This window comes from Acomys minous (assembly GCF_964271855.1).
Source record: "Acomys minous genome assembly, chromosome: 10".
Classification (NCBI taxonomy): domain Eukaryota; kingdom Metazoa; phylum Chordata; class Mammalia; order Rodentia; family Muridae; genus Acomys; species Acomys minous.
Window position 1 is genome coordinate 23556996 of NC_140491.1, and position 26246 is coordinate 23583241.

Here is a 26246-nt window from a genome sequence, read left to right on the forward strand (position 1 = left end):
AATTATGGAAATAACCAACTTTCACCGGAACTAGTGTTTTTAGTATTAACTGCAAAATGGTTAAAATATTTTACCTGTATTAATTTTCTGGAACAGAGCTTTTTGCACTTCCAATATTCATTGCAAACATTTCAAAAATCCTCTAATTTTAAAGAAACTTTCTATGAAATTATCCGCATCTGAAATTAAAAGTTTTATTAACAGCATTGTTTTCTAAGTAGATTAGTTTTCAACATTTTGTGTGCACGTAGGGGGGCTCTGAATAAGGATAATATATGTACTTACAAATGTGTCCTGCTATGTTTGTTTGAGCAAAAATATGTATCAACACATGGAAAATGCATAGGAATGTTAAATCTTTTTACATACCCTGAAATAGTAAAACTTATGTGTCAAAACAAGCTGTGTGTATGTGCGTGCGTGTGTGTGTGTGTGTGTGCGCACGTGTGCGCGTGCGAGCATGCATGTTCATGTGTGTGTTCGTGTTCATTTGAGTTTTTTTATTCCCCACAATTGAGAGCAAAACTAAGTAAAAATTGAAACAGTAATGGAATAGTCACTCTGTAAAACTTTAGCATATTTTAGGACAGTAAAGGCTGCTGAACATAATGATATGCTATCAGTATAACAATAGATCAGAAACTTGTCTTAGTAGATGCTCTGTGAAATTGTTTGGTTTTTTTTTTTTTTTTAAACATTAAAGGAACCTGTTTCCCTTTTTTAGAGAAGATGGGGTAAAATAGGTAAAGATGTGAAAATTAAAATCCGTTGATGTTTATATACCCATAGTGTGTTGATTTCTCTGTATATAAAGGTGACTTGGTCATGAATGCATTGTTCTATATTCACTTAAAAGGAAACCATTCCCCAGCTTGGCAGCTGAATAAACCAACAGCTGGGTACATACTAAACAAAGTGTGGTCATTTGTCCTCAACAAATGAAATAGATCCTTTTTTCCTAAGGCATATTCTAGATTCTGTAAGTATTGAATACGGCTAACAGATACACCTGTGGTGGTGTCTTAGCATCTTTAGAAAAGAAACGGTCTTGAAGAAAATGTCTCGTTCCTTTGGGACCCAAATTTGAAAGCACATTGGTTTCTGGATTTTCCTCCTAGGTTGTACAAAGTGAAAGCCTTAAGCATTTGCTTATTGTGTGCCAGAGGCTTGAGTATTGGAATGAATTTACCAGTCTCAATTTTTCCTTATGTGGACTTCTGATTAATCATGTTCAGTACAAGTAGGATAAAGAGAAAGTATGTCATATTTAAAGACTATATATAGAGAGAATATTATTCTCAAAGGAGCAAAATAAGTTTCTTAACTAGGTGACATCATGTTTTGTCTTTCTTAGTGACAATCAGCAGTGCAGATGACCTGCTATTGTAGAAGTCCATAATCATGGCTTAATTTCATCTGTTTTCTGAAAAAGGAAAAGCCATACCCTGGAGGAAGACAAATGGTAGTGATGTGGGCCAATGGGCCAGTCCTCCTGGGAGAGAACAACAGGGGTCCGGAAAGTTTGGGATCGGGAGGTCTTGCATAAGCTGGTAGCTCATGTAAGCAGGTTTGTTGCAAATTCAGCATCTTATAGACTGTATATGGGGGAAGGGGAGGGGACAGAGTCAGTAGGGAGCAAATTAAGCAATATTCCTTAGCACAGGCTATCTCAAGTCCATCACAGTCCAAGCTTCAGGTGACCTTGAAACTGATAGCTTCAGTCTGTACAGTGAGAAAAGTCAGGTTTCCAGGAACTGAAACTTGAGCTCCTTAGAAGCCCTGGCTCTGGAAGCAGACCAGACTGCCACCTCTGCCCCTGCGCAAGGACACAGAACTAGTGTCCCCTTTGTTCTTCCATCAGGGACTGTGGCAGCCTTGGTTCAGCCTGGATCCCAACAGGTAGGTCCTCTCAGGAAGATTTCCCATTGAGATTCCTGTCGTGTATATATGTAAAAATTTTCCTGTAATGAAAGCATTTCAGTACCAGATTTAAAGCAATTGAGGCCTGAGAAATGGCTTGTGTTGTTTTCATAGTGACACAGGTCTAATAAAATGATATTCTGCTTTGGGCCTCAGTTTTAATCCACTGCCTCATTGTAGGAAATGAGTTTTCTGTTCAGTAAAATAGAAAAGTGCCTACTCTCTCTCTCAGACTCTAGAGATGCAAAATAATATGGGTTCTAACACATAAGACGTTTGTTTTTGATATGTGAACCTATATACATTGTCCCAAGCCATTACTTTTGGGAGTAATGAAATAAGTAGAATAAGAAGAAAGACAGGACGAAGAGACCTCAACGATGGAACACTTACGGCCTACCATCTCCTGTGAACTGAGAGAAAAGACCAGCTTGTGTCAATGAGGTATAAAAATTAAATGCCTGATCTGGAATACAATAATTATCATTATTATGTAAATAATTAAAAATAACAGCAGAAAGACTGCACTAGGATTGTTGACTCAAATTGGGCCAATTTACGTAAGAAAACTTAAGATGACTGAAAGATAAAATGAAAATTCCTAGCATCGTTTGGGGAGTTAGGCCATATTTAACCAGTAGCTCAGGATCTTGCTTGGCCTAACAAGATTAAGGCAGTTCCTAGTAAGCACAGGGAAAGTGAGGTATCTAGTTAGATCAAAGCAGGACCCAGAAGTTGTAAAGTAAGTAGGGGTTGGTATTTCTGTTTGGGGCTGGGGTAGAGATTGGTGCTTGGGTTTCCTGCTGAGCATATGCCAAATATTACATTCCCATCTATGCTGTGCAACCTAACAATAATTGTTTTACAGTGTATTAATTGGACAGTTGTCCAATAAGAACCACTTCCTCTTGTGAATGCTCCAGGAAGGATGCAAGGGTATAGCAATCTTCCATGAATAAGACCCTATAGATAGACTTTTATGATTGTACCTTTAATAAACTAAAGGTTTGACAAAGTAAAAGAGCTCTGGTGACATAAATAAGGGGACAACTACATAAAGAATCCAAGTTCCTTTATTCATTGAAAACTATTAATGTTGGCCCCAACCCAATGCATTTATGAGGAAGTTTAATTAAATGTGTTCATGTTGGACCCTAGATTCCTATGAAGTGAAAATGACTTCATAGTGGCTTGAAGCTATGATTCAGAGCCGAATGTCCTTCTTGGAACACGACTGTGTTGATCACATTTACTTAGTATATATGTTTCTTTAAATGTGGCAGGTTGCCAAGTTAGCAAATAAAAATGAAGTGTTCAGCACAGAAAATTGTTTTAAATGTATTAAAGGAAGGAGTGAAAAGAAAAAAGTATATAGGACACACAAATTTGAATGCCATGTAAAGGATGACATAGGGAACATATAACAAAAAAAAATTCACCTGAAAATCAGATTTCACTGGCTTCTATGTTACCTGGCATCCCTGGGAATAAGCTGGCAGCATCGTGCTTGGTTTTATGTTATATGCTCAATTAGTTCTAAAGAAAGTTCATACATAGTTGCCTCAAACTTAGAACTGTTGAAAGGTTAATGATTAGACTTAATTGCAGAACAGACACTTCATTGAAGACACATGGTATTGAGCCAAAAGAACCCACATTAACAATTACATAATTTCTGATTCTCACAATGCTATCTTCGATTGTACACAGAAGTAGTTGGGTTTTGTTGATCCTTATTTGTGGGCTTTTAAAGTCTTTTGTCCCATATAGGGAAAGGTCAGTGTATAGCTCTTTTAGAAAAGAAAACAATGCATAGGCAGCAGTGTTCTGGCAGCTAAGCTCATTTGCACAGCAGGAAGTGTCTGCACAGGGCTAGAGAGATGGCCCCATGGCTAAGAGCACTCTAGCAGAGGACCTGTGTCCAGTTCCCGACCCATGTCAAGTGGCAAACAACCTCTTGTAAACTATCTCCAAGGGATTCAATGTCCTCTTGTGAACATGCACGCACACACAAACACATATAATGTAAAAATAACAAAAATTAATGTTAAGAAAGAGAAAAGGTCTACAAATTTAGAAGACAAATGCTGCTTTCCAGAATATTCAAAGGCTCAAGGGACAAATACCCTTGAAGGTAGAGATGAGGAGCAAAACTGAACACAAGGGAAAAAAAATTTTTTTTTGGACAAAATATTTTTACCTGTCTTAAGCCAGGCAACTAACTCTTCTAGCAAAATCCAGAAGGCTTATTTTCTGGAGAAACTGAAACAAACAAAACTGAGAACTGAAAGACAGTAGGAAAGGTAGCCATGTGCCATGTTGGAGACAAGTCAACTGAGAAAGCCAGTATTAAGAACAGTGGGAGCCTGCAAGCATTCTCTACCTGGCTATCAAGGGCTTATATATCCAGACCTGCCAAACCCATCCAGAAAAGATGAACAGTGAAAAATAACTTGGCATTTAATTATTTGCTACAGTGAGACCCACTACAAACTCCCTGTTACAAAACTTAATCACTTGAGATCAGTATCTAAAAATCACTAATAAACTAAGAATCACTAGACATTTGAGGGATCTTCAACATAAAAGCTGAACGTTAAACTGCCAGTGGACCTAGGATATTCTCAGAAAAAAAAATAGGAGAATATGCTAGATCCATGAAATAAGAACCAGAGAAGGCTATTGGAAAAATAGAACCCAAATTTAATATTCTCAATCTTAATGTAAAAAGTTGTATCCATTTTACAAGGTAGACCTGAAGGCAGTGATGTAGTTAAAAAAAAATAGTGACTTACTCAATAATAAATCTGTTGCTGTGATAAACCAAAAGCAAGTTAAAGAGGAAAGTGTTTTATTTCATGTGAGGACTCTCAGGTCACACTCAGTCACCAGGGTAACTGGGGGAGGAAGGCAAGGCAAGAACTGAAGCAGAAGCCATAAGGGACACCGTGGCTTGCTCAGAATGCATCTACAACTCAGGATCACCTGCCCAGGGATGGCATCACCAACAGTTGGCTGGGCCCTCCTACATCAATCACTAGTCAAGAAAAAGCCTGACAGAGTTACCTATAGGCCAGTCTTCTGAAGACATTTTCCCAATTGAGCCCTTCTCAGATGACATAGTATCAAGTTGACATAAAACTAAGCAGGACAGACATGAAGGGGAAATTTAAGATTTAATGAAACTGGCACAGTCGTCTTTTAAAGGCCCTAAATTGCCTAGTGCAACATATTTTTTAGTTTATCATTTTTCTTACTTTTCAATTGCTATGATAAGTTACCATGACCAAGGCAACTTTAATAACCAAAGCATATCATTTAGGGCTCATGGTTCCAGAGAACAGAAAGATGCTGACTCAAAAAAAAAAAAAAAAAAAAAAAAAAAGAACTTAAATCTGATCCACAAGTGAGAAGCAAGGGGCTGCAGACAACTGGGACCGGCATAGGCTTTTACACCTCCCCCACCTAATCTTCACCTTCTAATCCTTCCCAAACAGTTCCACCAATTGGGGAAATGAGTATTCAAATATATGAGTTTATGAGTACCATTCTTATTCAAACCATCACATTATTGTATTTTGTGACGCTAGACTTAAAGAAGATACTAAACATTCTCAAAGAGAGAAGAAAAAGCAAGTCACACGCATACAAAAATGGCATTTAGAACAACATGGGATTCAGAAAAGCAATGAAAAGTGAAGTCTCTCATTCAAGAGGAAACATTTCCAACCTAGCTTCTGTGCGCAGATAAAATCAAGTCAAGCAAGAAGTTGAAATAAATGCGTCATTAAGCTTGCGTGGGCTTGAGTTTTTTAAACTCACATCTTTCCTTCCTGAGGATACGAAATGATGTGCTTCCCCAAACAAAGGAGAGTAGTCTAAGAAGTTATGGGGTTATAGAACCTTTAGTGTACAGCAAAAAATCAATAAAGGAAGGTAAGTAGAATGCGGGTTCAAGATGTAGTCTCTGGGAAAACTTAGAATAAAGCGCCTGAGCGTATAGAACAAGTAGTAAGAAAGGTGTTGGAACATGAGGGAAAGAGATAAACACATGGGAAACTCATCCAGTGACAAATTTAAAAATTGCTAAATGTGTGTTTCAGATGAGTGCCATTGTCATAAGACTAAGTCTGAAAATCTATTTTTTCATAAATAATGCTGTTTTGTTTAATCATAAGACATAAAATTTGTCATTAAGCATACAATAAAATATTTGTGCTCTAAATTTCTCGATTGGCAGCATACACCACAGTTGCTTTCGAGGCTCACTTTCCGTGAGATGTGCACCAATGGAAGCTGTTCTCTAAAGCAAAGGTTTGCAAGAGGTTACTTTTCTAAAGGAACTTTGCCCCTTGCTCAAGCAAATCTTTTTAACTTTTATGAGTAATACAAGGTTTATTACAGAAACTTTAACAACTTCACATTTAAGTTTTAGTTTTTGTAGTCAAAAGGATTGGAAATGAACTCCCTTTAAGAGGTGGGTGTTGAGACAGTACCAACATGTAGCTCTGGCTGACCTGGAACTCACTGTGTAGACCAGACTAGGCTGGCCTTGAAACCAGAGATAGTCTTGCTTCTGCCTCTGAGGTGTTAGGACTAAAGTCATGAACCACCATGCCATTCTTTTTCACCTCCCATACAACTTTTCCTATTAAATATATAGTTAAACCTAGTGATGGTCTATAATGTATTTCTGTGTATTTGTTTTTTTCTATAAATATAGCTAAGGTTTTATTTCTATTCTTTTATTATATAATCTCAAAATAAATTTACTGCAAGTGATACATGTCTATTGTATCATTAAACCATGGTACTTCAATATGTCCATCGTCTTTTTTTCTAAATAAGAGGTAACCTATAGAAAAATACATGAAGTGTACCAATCCTAAGGATACTTCTTGGTGTTTCTTCACAAAGGCATAATGTCAAGATTATACCAAGATGTATGCACTCAGATTTATAGGACAAAAATTTCTGATTCTGCAGCCTATACACCTTGCCAGAAATAGCTACTTTTATAAAGGTCCGTTAGTTCTGTTTTTCCTCAAACTCCATGTGAATTAGATCATACACTATGATATGTTATACTCAGCTTCTTCCTTCAACATAGTTTCACTGCTCTGTAATTCATCAACATATGACAACAACTCATTATCTGTCACCCATTGTTGACATTGGAGTTCTTTGCAAGTTTGCATTATTACAAATAAAGTTGCCTTAACGACTCTACGTTTTTGTGGATGTTTATACTCGTTCCTCTTGTATGTAACCTGAGTCAAACTGGCTTGTCATAAGCGATGTGTAAAGCTGCCATACACTTTTCAAAGTGGTTGTAGCACTTCGCTCTTCTACTATACATGGAAGCTCATTTCAGAATTATCTTTGCAAACGCTTTATATTTTGCCTTTTATTTTACTCATTCTAGTGGTGGCATAGTTGCATCTTACTGTGGCTTTAATTTGCCACAGTAAGCACATTTTATATGCTTATTAGCTATTCACATACTTCTACTGAAAATATCACTTCTTGATACAAGAGTATTCATTCTGTTAGTCATTTGATATATTTAAGTAACGAATAGCATCGCTGTGCCAAACACTATTCTAGTCACTGGGACTTTAGCTGTGCATGAAGCTGATAAAAATTCTTATCTCTTTTAGGGAGATAAAGTTTATGTTTTACACTAAAAGTTTTTCAGCTCATACAAAGCATGTTACCTTTGTTTAAAAGTGAAAATTCACATATCAGCAATAAGGCTAAGTTATTTGCCACATTTGTATGTCTATCAAAAAAAAAAAAACATGTGCTTACCCTTTTGGAGCAGAATTATGAGAAACTGCCACTCAAGAAGAATTCTGTTTCTCAGACCTCATAACAGCTAAATCCTGCCTGTGATAATTGAGTCTCAGTGGGATGTCAGTAGGCTTACAGGACAAACCATTTTAATACTTTATTTACATCTGTGTGTGTAAGTATATTTGTGCCACAGTGCACAGGTGCTAGTTGGAGGGCAGCCTGCAGGAGCTGGTGCTTTCCTTCCATCATGTGGATTCCAGGGATTGAACTAAGGGCATCAGTCTTGGAGGCAAGCACTTTCACTGGCTGAGCCCTCTTGTCAGATCCTGCAATATCTTGCCAGATATTTAGAAGTAAATATATTTTATCCATTGCTGGATTTTTGTTCTCATTTGTCATTTGTTGTTTTTTCAGGTTAATTACAGATGATCACAAGTCCTGAGGACTATGGAGCCACAAGATGGAAGGAGCCAGTCCCTCTGATCTGAAGGACCAGAGACTATGGTTTTATTATGAATAAAAATAAACTACCATATTAAACTACTAAACTATATGGTTTCGTTCAGCAATTAGAACTACCATAATTTAGTATGCTCCTTGCTAATATGGCAGGTGTTTATCTCACTAAATTTGATGTTTATTTAAAGGTAGAACTACTGCTGTTGATCTTTTACAATTGCAGAATGTCAGAATAACAGAGGAAAAGGCAGCGACTGTATAGTCTGCCAAAAGCCAAAGCCAGTGCCTCAGAGTAATGTGAGATCCCCCCAAGCCAACCCTAGCTGTTGTAGAGTTTTTCAAAAACCTTAAATGAGGGCCTTGGAGAGATGGCTCAGGGGTTTAGAGCGTTGGTTGCTCTTCCAGAGGAACAAGGTTCAATTCCCAGAGTGCACCACTATCTGGAACTCCAGTGTCGTGGAGTACACATGGCAAACAGGCATATGTAAGCAGACCATCTATTCACATAAAATAAAAAATATGTTTAAAAAATCATTTTTTTAAAACCCTAAATAAGGAGGCTATGTAAGAAGCAGGAATAGCTGTGGCGGCATTCATGTTCGTAACTCCTACTATTAAAAACAGTTCCTAGTGAAAGTCTAAGCAAAGAAGGATGAGGAGTGGGAGGTGTGGTATGGGAGAACTGTGTTTTTCCACAGTCAGTGTAATACGTGAGTACACAGTGGCTCAGAATCTTGCTTTAAATCCAGGTGTGATGTCTGTGGGAGGGAGAGCTGAAGACTAACAAGAGTTGGGAGGTAGGCTGCATTCTTTCTTTTGCTCGTGTTTGAGTACTGTACCTTATGAACATACTACCTATTACAAGAATGTTTTTAAATGCAATTGTTTATAAATGTCTTCTAAGAACTGGTTGGCCAAGGAAGACAAACTACTGAGTTTGAACAAAATTGCCACAAGGTCTCTTCCACAAATTGGTGGATCTGATTGCACAGTAGTTCCTTTAACTTAGGAAGAACATGTACTGAAATTCTCCCCCTGTGTTCATAAAGTTGTATAGGTGTTTAACTTAAAACAACTATTAAACTCGGCATGGAAATTAAACTAAGCTTAAAACCGGACTTCTGAATCACAAACTTCAAGACGGAAAAAGTAATTTAAAAAATATTCAAGTTTCTGTTGCTTCGTTTAAAATATCAGAGTAGTGATGACAACATATTAGTAAGACACGATATTTCAAAAGCTTCATCAAATGACTGGTGCCGTGGGAGCTCAAACATCTCTGCTTGACCGAGTCAGTCCAGGGCTGCATGGGAAACAGGAACAGTAACTTGCGCCAAAACTTGAAGACAGATGCAGCTGGAATAGAAAAAGGGATGGCGGGAACACTGTAGCACAAGAAGAGTGCCAAGCGAGACGGTGGTCAGATCTGCAAAGAGAGAAGAAATAGCAATTTGCGGGTAGAGAATGGCTCAGAGGAGATGAGCACGGGCTGTGCCAGAGGACCCAGGTTCAATTCCCAGCATCCACACAGCAGCTCCCAACCATCTTTAGTTCCCTTATGGACTCCAAGCACGTGTGGTTCACAGACATAGCTACAGGCAAAACACGCACCCCCCCCCACATTACATTTTAAATTCATTTCAAAAGATGTGACCATTTCAATATTCAACCGTATATCAACTATATTACCAATACTTTACTGCATTTAAATATTGGCTTTTCCATTCAGTGAGGAACGTTTACATTTGTTACAAACGGAACTAGAAAGTTTCAGGTCTGTTCCCCCTTTGGGTGTTGGAGAGTTTCGTTTATTTGAATTCTACAAAAAGATCAGAAATAAAACTATGGTTGGTTGGTTGGTTGGTTTGTTTTGTTTTGTTTGTTTTTTAAGACAGAGTTTCTCTGGGTAGCCTTGCCTGTCCTGGACTCACTTTGTAGATCAGGCTGATCTCGAACTCACAGCATCCGCTTGTCTCTGCCTCCTGAGTGCTGGGATTAAAGGCGTGTGCTCTGTGTACTCTGTCAAGTGAGCTTTGCAATTGTGTTTCCCACTGAGGAGGTGCGTGTGCCAGTGCCTGACTCTCTTTTTTCACTGTGTTCCACACCTGTTGCCACTAGCACAATTTTAAGATAGGAAGCTGGAAGCAATGCTATCACCAAATACTTAGAGGCAGCTGTTCCCAAAACAAATTGTGGTCCTCCTAGTGATCATTTTTTTTTCATCTTTTTGAAAATCTTATTAATTATTCGCTTTACATCCCAGTCACAGCCTTCCTCCCTCCTCTCCTCGTGGTTCCCCCTCCCTCCCTGTTTCCTCTATCCCTTCTCAGAGAAGAGGAGCCCCCTCCTCCCCAGGATATAAAGTTTCCTCTGTGGCCTAGCCAGGCAGCCCCCCATCAGGGGAAAGTGATGGAAAAGCAGAGTCCACGTCTCAGTCAGCCTCCATTGCCTTTACTAGGAGTCCTAGGATAAAGCCTAAGATCCTCTTGGTTGCTAACCTGGGTGCTGTGTAAAGCTTGAGGAAGTGGGTAGGAATCCACAGCTGTAGTATCAGTGTCTACCTTTCGTAAGCAGCTGCTTGCTATTTGTAATCGCCTGGCTTGATCAAATAGTTAACTTTCCTCACCTACAAAAATGAGTACTGTCACCTGCAGTACGGAGGGCGACAAGTTTGTAAAATAAAATATATTAGCCATGCAAACTCAAAAATGGTGACAGACCAGGGTTCTGTCATGTTTCCAGAGCCCACTGCTTAAAATCCAAGAAAGCCAGAAGGGTTTTGACTCCTCACCCACCTCCTTCCCAAACTATGGCAGCATCTTCAAAATGTGGAGGATTCAGCCTCAGGTGTGGCCCAGGTAAGGGCAGGCGATTGATGGGTAGCTTTCACTGGAAGGTCTCGGCTTTTCGGACGCCTCCCCCCCCCCGCCCCCCGCCGCCCTGCCCCCCTCTGATGCTCTCTGTCCCTTCCTTTCCTATATACCCGCTGACTTCTTCATCTGTGCTGCTAACCCTAACCCTCCTGTGAATTATGTGCTCTCTCTCCCCGAAGTTTCTGTCACTATTGACCTTTGAGTTGACATTGCTGGAGATCTCTCTAGCATTCGCCTCGGGGAAGGGGCTCCCAATTAGTCCCGCCATATGGTTCTGAGGTTCCAGCACTATCCCATTTTGAGCTCCGGATCCCGACTTCCTTGAATCAAAGCGTAGCTCCCCCACCCCGACCCCTGCCCTTCAATATCCCGCCTCCTACCTTTGCCCTCAGCTCTAAGCACCAGAACTGCAGGCATTGGACCGCTGCCTCGCCCCTCCCATCTACTACTACCAATTCACAGGATTTTAGGATATTTTCATTCTGATTTGCCAGTCTGTTAGGTATTAAGGCCGGGATTTCTTCCTCTTGGCTTGGGCTCACAACGGAGTTAGGAGCCCCGCGTCACCCATTTGCCCAAGAAAACTAGCTGCCTAGGGCAACTCCCCGCCCCAACACCCTTCAGAAGCTGTCCTCTTGCAGGTGTAACCCGCACCCTCCCGGAAGCATCTGCAGCTCGAAAACCCACGTGCAGAGAGGCAGCGATACGCTGCAGGGTGCGGGTGCCCGTGAGCCAGCTAGCCCGCGAACGAGCACGAGCAGAGGAGGAAGGTGGGTGCGTGAGTGGGCCGGGGAGGGAGACACCTCCGGAAAGGGAGCCACGCGGCTGTGCTGGCAGGACTGCAGTGCCGCCTCTCTGGAGAAAGCCCTAGTGGCCGCACTCGCACGCACGCACGTGCACACGGCCAGCAGTGAGAGCCGCTAGTCAGAGCTTTTCAGTGCAGGGCTCCTTAAAGCGATGGCATCTGCCCTCAACAGCAAAATTCACCCTCCAGGAAACTGCACGAGCTCTAAAGCGGATGCCCGCGGAGGCTCGGGCTGGAAAATGGACTGCGATCCCGAGATGCACGTGAAAATGTGCAAGAAAATCGCTCAGCTCACCAAGGTAAGGCGGGGCGCTGCGGGAGGACCAGCTGTGCGCCAAGGGGCACCCAGAGTAGGGGTGGGAGTGCAGACGCACCCCACGGGAGACCCGCACCGAATCCCGACAAACTTTGTCTCTGAGACCGAGGGAAGCTGTCCTATATCTGGGTGAAGTGACCTTCTAGAGAAGGCGTTTGGAAGCAGCATACAGGATCTTTGCCAAGGAAACTCCTGCAGTCTGATTGCTAAGCAGGTGGGCTGTGTTTCCCCAAGCCCCAAGGGGAGAGAGGGAGAGAGGGAGAGAGGGAGAGAGGGAGAGAGGGAGAGAGGGAGGGGGGGAGATCGTATTCCCTTGTCAACCCTGCTCAAGTCATCGTGCCTGGAATGTTGTGATTTTATTCTGTGCTCTACAGCTGGGGAGATCATGTGAGTCCTATTTAAATAAGATTCCCTTCTTCCTCTGTTCAACAAATATTTGAGTCATTTGTTGAGTGCTAGCCCCCCCTCCCCCTTGTATGGCATCGTACTAAACCTGGAAGGCAGCCCAGGGGACTTACTATCAAACTGACTACAGGCAAGTGTAGGAGCATAAACGGGAAAAGGTAGGATTCAGTATATAACTGTAGTGATGGAAGAGACCTTGGGAGATCGGCCAGCCCATCTCCCTACTTCATCTCAGGGTCTTGGTTGAATATCTCCAGGTTGTGTGTCTGAGATGTTGCCAATGCAGGTTGTTAATCCCTTGCAATTTCCCAGTTAGGTAACTCCTCACAGATTCCCTCCACAGGTCTGTAGATGACGAACATCCCTCCCTGCCTTTCCTGTAGTGTTGGAGTGGACTGAATGAGTGGTTTACTTGGGATTTCCCTTTTGGCCTCAAACTCCTAGCGCAATGCTTAATTACCAGTAAAGACCAGCCCCAGGCTTTGTCCTAGAATGTGACGAAGGGCATGCTCTGCTTTCTTCCCTAAACCTGGTCCTCTCACTTCCGCAACTCCTTTTCTGAAGGATGGATAGGCGTCCTTACCACACTGCTTTGCCAAAGGGAAGACAACACAGGCCTGAGACAGCATCGCTAGCTGTCTTCTCCTCCCCTCCCGTGAACTTCTTCCTGTGCTTGGCACATGAGCCTGTCTCCAGACGGTCGCCTCTTGGAAGCCTTTGCCTTGTGCCGCTATGTCTAACCCACAGTTATCAAATAGCACCAATCCAAAACTGCACTTTAGTTTACTATAAAAAAATTCATCTCAGTACCTGGAAAGGCAATTATAGTATTGGCACCTTCCCTGCCTTCAAAAAGCTGAAGTGTTTTTGGAGGGAAGCAGGCCTTGAAAATAGCAAGAGAAATTTAAATTACAGAACAAGCGCTGCATGTGATGCTTCAAGTTATGCCTTCTGTGAACGCAGAGACAATAGGCATGTCCTTGTGTGCAGAAACAAGGGACATTTTATGAAATCATCCTTGAATTGTGCTACTGATGATTTATGGAGTGCCTGAATTTTATTTATTTGTTGTTCACTGTAGTTACCCTGTGGCCTTTTGGGGAACTGGAGTTCCGGGTGGCTGGGAACCGCTGGTTGCCAGGAATCAAACTCAGATCCTCTGGGAAAGCAGCAAGTACTGTTAACCACTCTCCAGTTCCATATATTAAATATTGGTGCCATAAAACCTAGGCACCTCCTGTCCTGCCTGGTAGAGTCATTTTGGAAAAGAGACTCTTTAATTGAGAAAAATGCCTCTGTAAGATTACCCTGTAGGCAGGCAAGTCTGTAGTACATTTTTAGAAATTACAGTTGGTGGGTCTAGCTGACTGTGGGTGGTGCTATCCCTGGGCTGGTAGCCGTGGATACCGTAAGAAAGCAGGCTGGGCAAGCCAGTCATTCCTCCATGGCCTCTGCTTTAGTTTCTGCCTCTGGGTTCCTTCCCTGACTTCCTTCCATGACAGACCACCAATGGTAAGACATAAACCCTTTCTTCTCCAAGTCGCTTAGGGTGGTTGTGTTTTATCACAGCAATAGAAACCCTAAGGAAACCATAGCCCCTTCTTGTGTGGTATGTCAGGCACATAAACAGGTCGTTTCCATGTATTTGGGTAGTGATTCAACTCACTAATATTTATGAGCTTCCTATTTTGCTAAGCCATGAAGACCCAGTGATATGGAAGGCAGACACCATGCCTGGTCCATAAGCAGAATATTTCTCAGAGCAGAGCCTATTCTCCATTACAAATCACCACTGAGCCTTACTGTGTAGTGCATCTCATTGCCACTTTTCATGCTAATTTCATTAAGTTTGATTTCTGATAAGCCACTCTTTTTTTTTCTTTTTTCTTTTTCTTTCTTTTTTTTTTTCTTTTTGTTGTTGTTGTTTGCCTACTGTTTGTATGGTGCATATTTTCTATGTTCGCACAGTTAGTTTTTCAGTGAGTTTTTCTTTGATAGGTGATTTTAATTCAGGTGATTAATACTATTCTTTGTGGTTTTTCTTTGTCATTCTTTTATTTCTTTCTTTCTTAGCCTCTATTGCTGTGTTCTGTAAGATTAGTAAAATGATTTCTACTCTATGAGTGTTTTGAGAGCCCAGGGCTTTATTCAACTCAGTCGCAGAATTTTCTTTAGTATTTCAACATAGTTACTTAACTATGATGTTTTCTATTAAAGTTATTGAAGTGAATTTTCCTATAAAAGAGCTTCCTTCACCTGTTAATGTAATTCAACATGTTTTTAGTAAATTTGTTCTCCAACTAGACTTTTTTTATGAATCGTTGGCTACAAGTCCATCTTGTATGCACATCTGAACTTAGATTCTATTCACACCCCCATCACTAAGGGCCTTTTATTATTTTCTGTCACTTTCCAAAAGAATTACTTATTTAATTATTTTTTGTGTATAGGTGTCTGGGTAAGTATATACACATGCTGTGTGTGCGCATGGCGGCGGCCAGGAGACCATCAAGTGTCCTCCGTTATCGCTCCCTGCCTAGTCTTCTGAGGCAAGGTTTTCTCATCTAGGCTGGCAGCAAGCAAGGCTCACTTCTCTTTTTATCTCTAGTCATCTCCGAGCTGGTGTCACACCTTGGCGTACGGGTGCTGGGATTTGAACTCTGGTTCTCATGGCTGTTCAGCAAATGTTCTTAGCCACTGAGCCATCTCTCCAGCCAAAATATGCTGGTTTGTCTCTTCTAGGCATTTCACATAAATGAAATAATATACTATTTAATCATCGTTTCTGGCTTTTTTCTTTGAGGACCATTCATGTTCTAGCAAATGTCATCAATTCACTTCTTTTCATTTTTCATGCATATATCTCTTATATAGTTATCTCACGTTTTGTTCATCTACTCAACCAATTGATAATTCTGGATTCTACTTTTTATGCCTGTCGTGATCTGTATTGCTATGAACACTTTAAATTCTTATGCAAGCCTTTCTGTGCCTTTGGATACATGCTTAAAAGTAAAATTGTTCATTTCTCTGCTAAATTTCTGTTTAGCTTTCTAAGAAATTCGGAAGTTTCCCCCCAGGCATCATTCTACATTTTGCAGCTCACTTTTAAAGCAAAATTTCCTAGTACATACGCCCATTCCAAACTCTGACACGACAGTCAAGGACAATTCCGGCCTTCGCTGGGTACTCAACTCTCACTCTTAGTGCTTATTTTTAATTTTTAACTGATGCATTAAAATCTGTACATATTTGTGAGATACAGTGTGATGTTTCAAATATGCAGCTGGGATAGCAGTGTCTCCATCACCTCAACTATTTGCTGCTTCCTTGTGGTGAGACTATGCAACCTCTTCTCTGGCTATTTTGAAAGACACAGTTATCTGTTGTTCACCGTAGTTTCCCTGTGGTTCTCTGGAACACTGCAAGGCGTTCCATCTACCCCAACCATCCCTCTGTATGCAATAAGTAGCTTCTCTCCTTCCTCTGGACTCTTCCTAGCCTCTGGGAACCACTATTCTAGGTTCCGCCTTCTTGAAATTAGTCGTTTTAGCTGCTACGTGTAAGAACGTGCAGTTCATAAGTAAAGTACCTGTCTTTCTGTGCCTAACTTGTTTCCGTTACCATCATGCCTTCCAGCTCCGTCCCCAAAGCCCCACACGGCAGGACCTCATTCTGTTTTGTGAGTGCATGGTACACTGTTGTGTGTAGATAACACGTTTTCTCTTCTCATCCATCTGCAGACACTTGGGTGTGTTTCTTGGCTTTTGTGAATACACATTCATACCCCTGAAACGTCTTGTCTCTAAAAGTTGGATCATATTTATTTTTAAGTTCTACTTTTTCTTTTTTTTTTTTAAATCCCTGGAAAGTCTTTTTATTTTAAATGTGTTTATGATATGGTAATTCTTTTTTCTCATCCGTTTCTCTAGAAGTTGATATAGTAACAGGCACAGAATAGAAACTTGCTAAATTTGTTAAATTAAATTTTCTTCCGTGTATGGGGCTGGAGAGGTGGCTCAGTGGTTCCTAGCACTATCTGCTTTTCAGAGGACAAAGGGTTGAATCCCAGACCCACATGAACCCTCGCAGCCATCAGTAACTCCATTCTTAGGGGTTTTTACACCTTCTCCTGGCCTCTGAGAGCAGTCCTCATGCAGGGTACACTGCTTACGTACAGGCAAAACAGCCATATGCATTTTTTTAACAGTTCTTCCCATATATTTGCTTACGATTTCTTTCATTATACTGATTCCTAAGAAAATGTAGTTACATGTCTCCTAAAATAATAAAGTCCTTAATTTTATGTCATAGTAAAATACTGTTGGTAGTCTAGCAAGTAAATAATCAAATGATCCAAAATCCAAAATGCACATGAAAACCACCTGGAGAGCTTTTAGCAGCACAGCAGTCTGGTGGGTGTTACAGCGCAGATCCCCTCTATTTGAGAGGCTGAGGTGAGGCAAGTGTGTTACAAGTTCAAGGCGGGCCCTGGCTACAAAAGCCTAGGCAACTTAGTTAGCCTTGTCTCAAATTAAAAATTTTTAAAAGCCAGGATGTATGTCAACGATAGTGTGCTTGCCTAGCATACACAAGGCCCTAGATCAATTGATCTTCAGTAAAGCACGCGCGTGCACACACACACACACACACACACACACACACACACACACACACACAAGCACTCAAGCATGCACACGCACATGTGCTCACCGACTGCAGTGGTGATCCTAAACTGGATTCTGCCCTGGTGATTTGATATGAGGCTTCCTAGGGTAGGAGTTGTTTCAACCCAGTGTGTGCCAGCGGATTGTAAGCCTAGCAGCTGTTTGACTTCCTATCCTGAGCCGGCTGCACTGCAGAGGGTGAACGGAGCCCAGTAAACTGTTACCCCAGTAAACTAGAGACCAGCAAGGCCTTGGAAGCCTTTACCAAAGACATCCTCCTTCACAGGCTGCCGTTTGAGCCCTGTGTTTCCCTGGCTTAAAGGAGTCGAAATTTTTTTTTTATTAATTTATTCGTATTACATCTTGATTGTTAGCCCTTCTCCTGTTTCCTCCCATTCTTCCCTCCCTCTCACTTCCCCCCTTCTCCCCTCCTCTATGTCTATGATTGAGGGAGACCTCCATCCCCTATATATGCTCTTAGGGTATCGAGTCTCTTTTTGGTAACTTGCAAGGAATCGAAATTTTTATTGCACCCTCTGACTTGACTCTGTCTACTTCTCTAAAACTATTTCTGTGCTTGCAGAAGCTTGTTTGGGGACAGATGTTTAAGCAGTTGTACTTTGAAAACTGAAATTAATCCATGTAACGATAATTAGTCCACCAACCAGTCCAGCTGGTCAGTTATTGGGGGATCGAGGGGGGTCGCAACCTGTACATAAAGACATGGGCGGGAGAGAGACAGTAGCTCAAGCGAACAATTGCTTGTCAAGAGCTCGTTTATTAAAGGTAAGGGCAGGCTTTTTAAAACCTGCTTTAGGGCGGGCGGGGTACGCAAGGGAGTAGTGGAAAAGTACAAAATCTTCTGGGTTGAGCCCCGGGAACATTTGCAAGGGGAGGGGTCTTCCAGGTGAGACAAAGCAGGATGTCTCTGTGAATATCTTAGGATCAGATCGCTGTCTTCTCAGGACTAAGCCGGATGCCTTGCATACCTAATGAGTGGCCCAGCAGGATGTTTGCTGCAAATACTGAATGGGTGGGAGTCGGCCTCAGGCCTTTTGGTCCCTGGCATCTTCACCCCTTTTGTTTACTTTGGCCTGAGGGAGACCTTACAGCCCAGCGAATGACCTTTAGGAGGTCACCAGTCATTGTTACAGGATGGCGGTATATTTAAGATGTCCAATGTTTCAGGACAACAGTTATTCTGGACCGGCCAAATTCCCAAGGAGAGGGGGCCTCGCGATGGCCTGAGCCTGCTAGAGGATCGATGCTCAATCTTACCACGCCTATGGTCTGTCCTCCCACCAAGGACCGACCGACGTCTGATAACCGAGGCTTATTCGAACGCTCCGTCTCTGACTTACCAGGCACTATCGCGGGTCAGGTCAAGGTGGGCTCAGGCCAAAAGATATAGGGGAGGGCTTGCACAGGTTTACCAAAGGCACCGAGGGCACAACCAGGCTCACCATCCAGCATTCTGCATCCTCGGGAACTGCAAAGGCCGCCCATAGGAACTGCAAAGGCCGCCCGTAGTTAACCGACTGAGGCGTAGGTGAAATCTCCTGGATGGAAATAGAAGTCTCATTTGAGTCCTCAGTCTCCAGGCTGCGGTAGTGAACCTGGATATTCTTGGTGGCAGCTTCAACCTGACTTTTAACAAACCCTGTAAGACGGTTTAAAGTCCATGGGCCAAAGGATAATAGAAGGAGAACACCAACGAGGGGCCCGAGCAGGGTGAGGAGAAGGGTAGTAAGCCAGGGGGAGGCAAGGTTAGGGTTGGGGAAATTCCCCCTTTCAGAAAATTTAAAAATGAGTCGGGGTCATGAATAGTAAAACGGGGAAGAAGAATAACAAGGACACACCAGTCTTTGGAGGAAAGGAAGGTAGGGGCATAGACGATCGAGGTTAAACCAGAGGAACAAGCAAAATGGGTGTTATTTGGCGCGAGAATGTAGGGGAGGGAGAGGTCGGGAATGACAGTCTGGGCGCGAACGTCGCTGAGGGGAAGAGGTTGGGGGAGGGAGCATATGGGGACCCAGGAGGCAAGTACCTATGCCGGAAACAGGCTGGAGGGTAATGCGATTGTCGGGAGCTAAGCCGGTGAGGGTGAGGTAACATTAGTAAAGAGCAAGGTGGAAAGAAGAGCAATACCCTCGTAAAAGGGCGGGGAGGGGGAGAAACACATCCAACATTCAGGAAATGACAAGGAGGAGTCATTCATTTTTTTTTTTTTTTTTTTTTTTTTTTTAAAGCCCATATGGAGGCATTTGTCAACTGGGGAATGACATCAGCCGAAATGGGGGGGGGGGCCCAGGGGGAGGGTAGGTCGGAAGGGAGGGGGTGGGAGGGGAGGGAGGCATGGGGGTGGCGGGTTTAGGCGGGGGGGGGGGGGGGGCGGGTCAGGAGCAGGAACGGGAACAGGATGATGGAAAATATGATTAGGCCCAACCACTGCAGCGCCCTTACTGGGTACCTTCTTTCAGGAGGTGTAACCTGAACGTAAGTTCAAAATCGTACTCTGATTTATAAACACGGAGGCCCCATTCAAATCCACGACCCGTCCAAATGGCACGTTTACCGGGCTCAGTGAAGCGAATGGTCAGGGGGTTGCACCAGCCATTGGTGACTGAACGAGCTACATTGCAAAGGTCTTTAAGGGTCCCAAGAAGAGGATGGCTTCCAGTACGTGTCGCCAGTGGTCTCACACCCCCAAGAGGCACAGTAAAAATCTTGGGCCCCACCACAGCGATGAGAGGGTCCCGGGAAAACATAGAGCCCTCCGGCCCAAGCAATCCCATCTTGGTGTAAGGTTTTGTGGAGCATGATGCGCTCCAGGTCATTACAGCAGCCGGGACTGGGACCACCAACTGAGCGAGAGAAAAAAAATGTCTTCCACGCCCCAAGAAGAGGGGCCTCCCAGGGCCAGGGCACAGAGGTCAACCTGTAAATCGAGCCACTGGGGATTAATGCCCTGAGAGGAGGAGGAACTAACAATATCTCCCGCTTGGTTAATAATGACCCAGATAAAATTATAGATTGTATAAGGCTGAGGTTGGCGCAGAAATGCGGCGAGAATCACTTCAGGGAGGCAGAGGCAAAGGAGCGACGTGGTGAGTAGCAACGTGATGCATCGGCGGTATCTTTTTTATCCTAAAAAAGAGCACAATTACATCTTTTCCTCAGGGGAGTTCCCTGGGAGAGGGGGGTTAAAAGGTTTGACTAGGCGCTCAGGTAACCAGCGCGCATTTTGTTCTTTCTGATCATAAATGCAGGCATGACCTTTGCCCCAAATAAGGACTGGGTCGGGTCCATGCCATCGGTGGGTCAGTGGATCCTTCCACAGAGCCTTGGCATAGGTGGAGGAGGTGGAGGAGTGCCAAAGGCGATCGGCCGCCGAATGGCCAAGATCATCCTTTTGTAGAAAATTTAGGATGAACAATGCATGATTGAGAAGCAGGCGAGGCCCTGCTGTAGAGGGATATAGGATTCCTTTGGAAAACTGTAATTTATTAAGCATTGCTTTAAGTGTCTGATGGGCCCTCTCGACAATTCCTTGTCCTTGGGGATTGTAAGGTATCCCCGTAACATGTTTAATCTGCAGTTGGGCACAAAAGGACTTGAAGGCAGAGCTTGTATACCCAGGGCCGTTATCAGTCTTTAATGTAAAGGGTTTGGGGGCAACAGTAAGGCAATACAAAACATGATCAATAACATCTCTAGTAGCCTCTCCAGCGTGCGGAGAGGCGCAAATAAATCCACTAAAAGTATCTATAGACACATGAATATACTTAAGTTTCTTAAAAGAGGAGAAATGAGTAACATCCATTTGCCAGACCTGTCCAGGCATGAGACCACGAGGGTTGACTCCCGTATGTGGCTCGGGAAGAAAGGTGACACATGCCTGGCATTCTTTAACAATAGCCCGGGCTTGTTCCCGAGTGATGGAGAACATGTGGCGGAGGCTTTGGGAATTAAGGTGGTGGAGGGCGTGAGCCTCCCTGGCCATAGCAACGGGGTCGCTGTCGGATGGAACGGCCAGCCCTGAAAGCAGGGGGCGCGTGGCTGAGTCCACCTGGGCATTAAGTGTAGTCAGAGGCCCTGGCAGGGTAGAGTGAGCGCGAATATGACCAACGAAAAAAGGCTGAGAGCGCAAAAGAATAAGCTGTTGGATACGGGAGAAGAGAGGGGAGGCATTAGTAGCAGGCTTAATATGAGGAACCGTCTCGAGGAGTGGAACAGAGGATGCTACATAGGCACTATCAGTATATAGATTAAAGGGAGTATGGGGAAGCAATGTAAAGGCGTGTGCAACAGCTTCCAGCTCAACAAGCTGAGCAGAGGTATGGGGGGTTTGTTTTTGCAGGATAGCTCCGTCCACAGAAAGGGTAGCAACCCCGGTAGAGGAGCCATCAGTAAAAACCAGGGAAGCTTGGGGGAGGGGTTTGGAGCGGGTGACTCTCGGGAAGATGACAGGTTGTCGCTGCAGGAATTGAATTAGTTTATCTGGGGGATAATGATTATCTAATAGGCCGCAAAAAGAAATACAGGAGACCGCCCAATCATCTGAATTTTGAAAAAGCCACCTTATTTGTGTGGCCGAGTAAGGCGTGATAATAGAGTGAGGGTCCCTTCCGAAAAGCCTGGTGGCCGCTTCCCGCCCCTGTCGAATGAGAGACGCAACCAGAGTAGGATAGGTAGGAAGGACCTTAGTGGAGGAGGAGGGGAGATGAAGCCAAAAGAGAGGGGTCCGTTGCCAGAGCAGTCCTGTGGGGGCAAAGAGGGAAGGAAAAATTATGAGCGCGAAAGGCTGGGTAGGGTCATAATAGGAGATGGACTGGTGGAAGATGGCGTCTTCGACCTTTTGTAGGGCCACTGAAGCTTCAGCAGTGAGACTGCGTGGTGAAGAAGGGTCAGAGTTGCCTTTTAAAATATCAAAAAGGGGTTTAAGCTCTCCAGTAGTGAGCTTAAGGTAGGGGCGCAGCCAGTTTATGTCCCCCAAAAGCTGCTGGAAGTCATGAAGTGTTTTAAGGGTGTCTCGGCGGAGCTGGACCTTTTGGGTCCTGACTGAAGAGGTCCCAAGTTCATAGCCCAGAAAAAGAAAAGGGGGGTGTTGTTGTATTTTGTCTGGGGCAATTTTAAGTCCCAGATGACCCAAACTCTTAACAAGTTCCTGGGTGACTAGAGAGAGCTCAGCCGTGTTAGGGCCAGCAAGTAAGATGTCATCCATGTAATGAATAATATATAAATGTGGGTACCTAAGGTGTAGCGGGTCGATGGCCTGGGCTACATATTTTTGACAAAGAGTGGGACTGTTGGCCATGCCCTGAGGAAGTACCCGCCATTGAAATCTGGGTGAGGGCCCCACATGATTAACAACAGGGAGGCTAAAGGCAAAACGTTTGGAATCGTCAGGGTGTAGGGGAATGCAAAAGAAGCAATCTTTAAGGTCGAGAACAAGTTTATGAAATCCTTTAGGGATAGCTACAGGAGAGGGGAGACCAGGCTGCAGAGCTCCCATGGGCATCATGGTCTTGTTAATTTCCCTGAGGTCCTGGAGGAGTCGCCAGGCACCATTCTTTTTTTGGATGACAAAAATGGGGGTGTTCCAGGGGGAAGTAGAGGGCTCAACATGGCCTGCATCAAGTTGCTCCTGCACCAGCCTTGAGGCTGCGGCCAGTTTACGGGAAGGAAGGGGCCACTGATCGATCCAGACAGGAGAATCAGTTCTCCAAGTAATTTTATCGGCCTGGAGTGCAGGGGGAGAAGTGGCCCTTATAAAAAATTTTGTTCATATCCCAGCCCTTGGCGACTAATCCTAGGCATAGGGACAATGGGCTCGAGATGCCCCTGTCCCAGCTTGCCGAGGCCCTGGCCTGGCAAATAGCCTTGATCCAAAAGCTGATGCGTGACAGGAGAGGAGGGGCTATAGATAAAGACCCCCATCTGAGAGAGTATGTCCCGGCCCCACAGATTAACGGGTAACCCTGGGACAATGAACAGTTGCACCGTCCCTGTCTGGCCATCAGGGTCAGTCCAGCGAAGGACCTTAGAACTTTGAAGGGTATTGGTAGATATTCCGATGCCCTGAAGGTGAGTAAGGGAGGGCTGACAGGGCCAAGACGAGGGCCAAGAAGATTGGGACAGGACCGTCGAATCTGCCCCGGAATCAATGATGCCTTCAAAGGGGCGGCCATCAAGCCTTAGTGTAAGATGGGGTCTATCAGAAGTTAAGCGTTGGACCCAAAAAGTGGAGGGGGGCAGGGAGGGAGTCGGGGTGGTGGGAGGAGAGACAACAGAGTCAGCCAGGGTTAACGGAAGGGCCCAGGCCAGAATCTGACCAGGAGAGATGGAGAGAGGGCCCTGGGTAGCGGCGGCAAGGAGGAGCGTAGGAGAAGGGAGCGGGTGTTTTAAAACGAGGGGATAGATGAGTAGCCCGATAAGGGCAGAAGAGGCACGGCCGAGGACCAGGAGGGGAAGAGGGGGAGGGTTTCCAAAGAGGGCGACAGGCAAGGACAAGGTTCCATCCTCGGGCGTCAGTATTGTAGAGGTGGTGGCACGGAAGTCCAATCCTGTGGGGGAGGGCAAGGGGCCGCCGCTGGAATGGGAGGAGGTTGGGTTTGGGAGGTGGGGTAGGAGGTCTGTGGATGGAAGCGGGTCTGTAAATTGGGGGGAGCCTGTGACACCGGTCCCGACGCAGGCTGGAATTGGATAGGGTGAGGGGCCCGGGACTGGCCCCCAGAGGAGTTTCCCGAACGCGGGGGGAGAGGGTTACCCATGGCATCAACAGTGGAACGGCAGGTGTTCGCCCAATGACGACCTCTACGGCAACGAGGGCAGAGCGTAGTAGGGGGGGGGGCCGGGCCACAGGTCCCCGGGATCCAGTGGGTGGCGGAACGACCGGCGGCTGTCCAGCCTGTGAGGGTGGGCGGTTACGCTCATTTGGGCAGGCGCGGGGCAAAATGTCCCGGTTGGCCGCACCGGTAACAGGAGGCCCCACTAGGGAGGGCTCCGACGGCCATAATGGCCTTGGTAAACTTATCAGTTAGGGGATCAACCTCTCGGCAAAGCTGAATCATCTCATCAAGATCCCTGCCCTTATATTTGTGTCTAAGAACTGCCTTACAGGCTGAGTTGGCATTTTCAAAGGCCAATTGTGTAAGAAATTTACTGTCTGTCTGGCCAGGACCAAGGGATCTTTCTGAAGCCTCCAGGAGGCGCGCAGCGAAGTCGCTGAAGGGCTCCTGAGGTCCCTGAAGAATCTTGGTAATAGGGGACAGGGCGGAGCCCGTGGAAGCAATAGTTCTCCAAGCAGCGAGAGCGGCAGAACTAGAATGTGAAAGTAAGGAAAAGGGGAGTGCACGCTGTTTTTCGTCAGTGGCATATTTGCCCTGGCCAAGGAGTTTGTCAAGAGACCATTCACGGGTCTCGCGATGTCCCTGCTGTACGTTTTTTCGGATAAGGTCACGGCAACGATCAGCCCAGTCCGCCCTCCAAGAAAGGAACTGTCCTCGAGTGAGGACAGTCTGTGCAGTGGTGATCCACTCGTTGGGCGTTAGATGACCTCCATCTGCCAAATCATCAAGGAGGGAGAGTGTGAACGGCGCATTAGGTCCGTAACTACGGACAGCCGTGTTAAGTTTTTCTAGCTTTTTAAATTTGAGTTTATGATAAGCAGTGGGGGTAGGGTCAGGAGCCGTTCCACCACCTTTCTGTTCTCCCTCCGAACCTGAGGAATCATGCTCACTATCAGAATCTACAAGGGCCGCGGACGACTGGGAGGGTGTAGGGGCAGGTGGGTCTCCCAAAGCAGCGCCTGAATCAATGGCCTCAGTTTTCGCCCCGCTCAGGGCGGGCTGGCTCTGGGAACGGGTGACAGGGAAAATAAACGGAGCTGTGGAGGAAATGCGCGTTGTTAAAAGCGAAAGCCGTTGTTGAAGCTGAAGAATCTTCGTCGCATGGGAGATCTGGTGTTGGAGATGAGCCTCCGTCTGGCAAAAGCAGTTTGGGAGGGAACAAGGTGGCGGGAGCCGGGAGGCAGGGTAGGGCTTAGTAAGGGGAGGGGGAAGAGTGAGCAAGGTAGAGGAGGGAAAGGTTGGCGCCGCGCGGAGGAGGCCATCATCGGAATGATGTCGAGCAGCCTCCTCCTCAAGGGTGGCAGCAGCATCCGGATCCAAGGGCTCATCTGGGGCCTGAGAAAGGAAAATGGCGGAATGGCGGGAGGCTCGTGAAGGGGCGGCCGACGGAGAAGGAACAGGAGAGGCTGGCGGACCGGATCGGACAGAGGGTGCCCTTTTTGGGGGAAAAACAGGGGCACAAAGTGGTGAACACCCGCGTTCCATAGCGGAAATGGGGTCCTCATGGGTGGGAGGAAGCGACGGATAGAGACGGCGGGAGGAAGGGGAAGGCTTGGACGCAGGCGCAGGGGAAAGATTTTTTAAGGGCTCCGAGGATGTAGGAAGAGAGGAACCCTGCAAAGAGGAACAGGAAGGAACACGAGAAGGAGGGAGAGATTCGCGCAGGCAGAGTTCAGCCACGGAGAGGAGCTGCCTCTCTCCGCTTTCGTTTTCGCCGGACTCAATTATGTCCCGTATAAGGCCCCAATAAGAAAAAATACTGTTCGACACCGCTGTATTACCATCTTTTTTAATAAGTGCATTAAGCTCACGCCCCACCTTCTGCCACTTTTCAGAATGAATAGTAGGTCCATCAATCATGAACCAGGGACAGGTCTGGTCAATAAAAACAAAAAACTCAATCAAATGTTTCTTTTTTACCCTAATACCTCTCTCTCTGAGTACGTCCTTTAAGCCTTTTATGAACTTTGCTTCCTTGGACAGCGAATGGCCCATTCTTGAGATATGCGAACGGATGACTCACCTAATGACGAAGCCGGCCGGGCGAGCTCGGCTGGTCATGAAAACTCCTGTGGACCGGTCCCTTAATCCGTTCGGGGAGAAACCCGCACCTCGAGTCCCTTCGTGGTCGCCAGATGAAATTAATCCATGTAA

General features: G+C 45.0%; 1 protein-coding gene across 2 annotated transcripts in view; it reads left to right on the forward strand.

The window, feature by feature from the left end:
* The first annotated feature begins 10837 nt into the window (after nucleotides 1–10837).
* FAM184B (family with sequence similarity 184 member B) overlaps nucleotides 10838–26246 on the forward strand; it is a 116745-nt gene continuing 101336 nt past the window's right edge. Inside the window, exons 1-3 of one of the 2 annotated variants that reach the window (XM_084799716.1) lie at nucleotides 10838–11033; nucleotides 11690–11818; nucleotides 12043–12152. In XM_084799716.1, the coding sequence (XP_084655842.1) occupies nucleotides 10985–11033; nucleotides 11690–11818; nucleotides 12043–12152 (288 nt within the window). In that variant the 5' untranslated portion in view covers nucleotides 10838–10984. Of the gene's footprint in view, nucleotides 11034–11689; nucleotides 11819–11841; nucleotides 12153–26246 lie in introns of those variants that run through there. The other variant, XM_084799717.1, reaches the window with a different exon arrangement.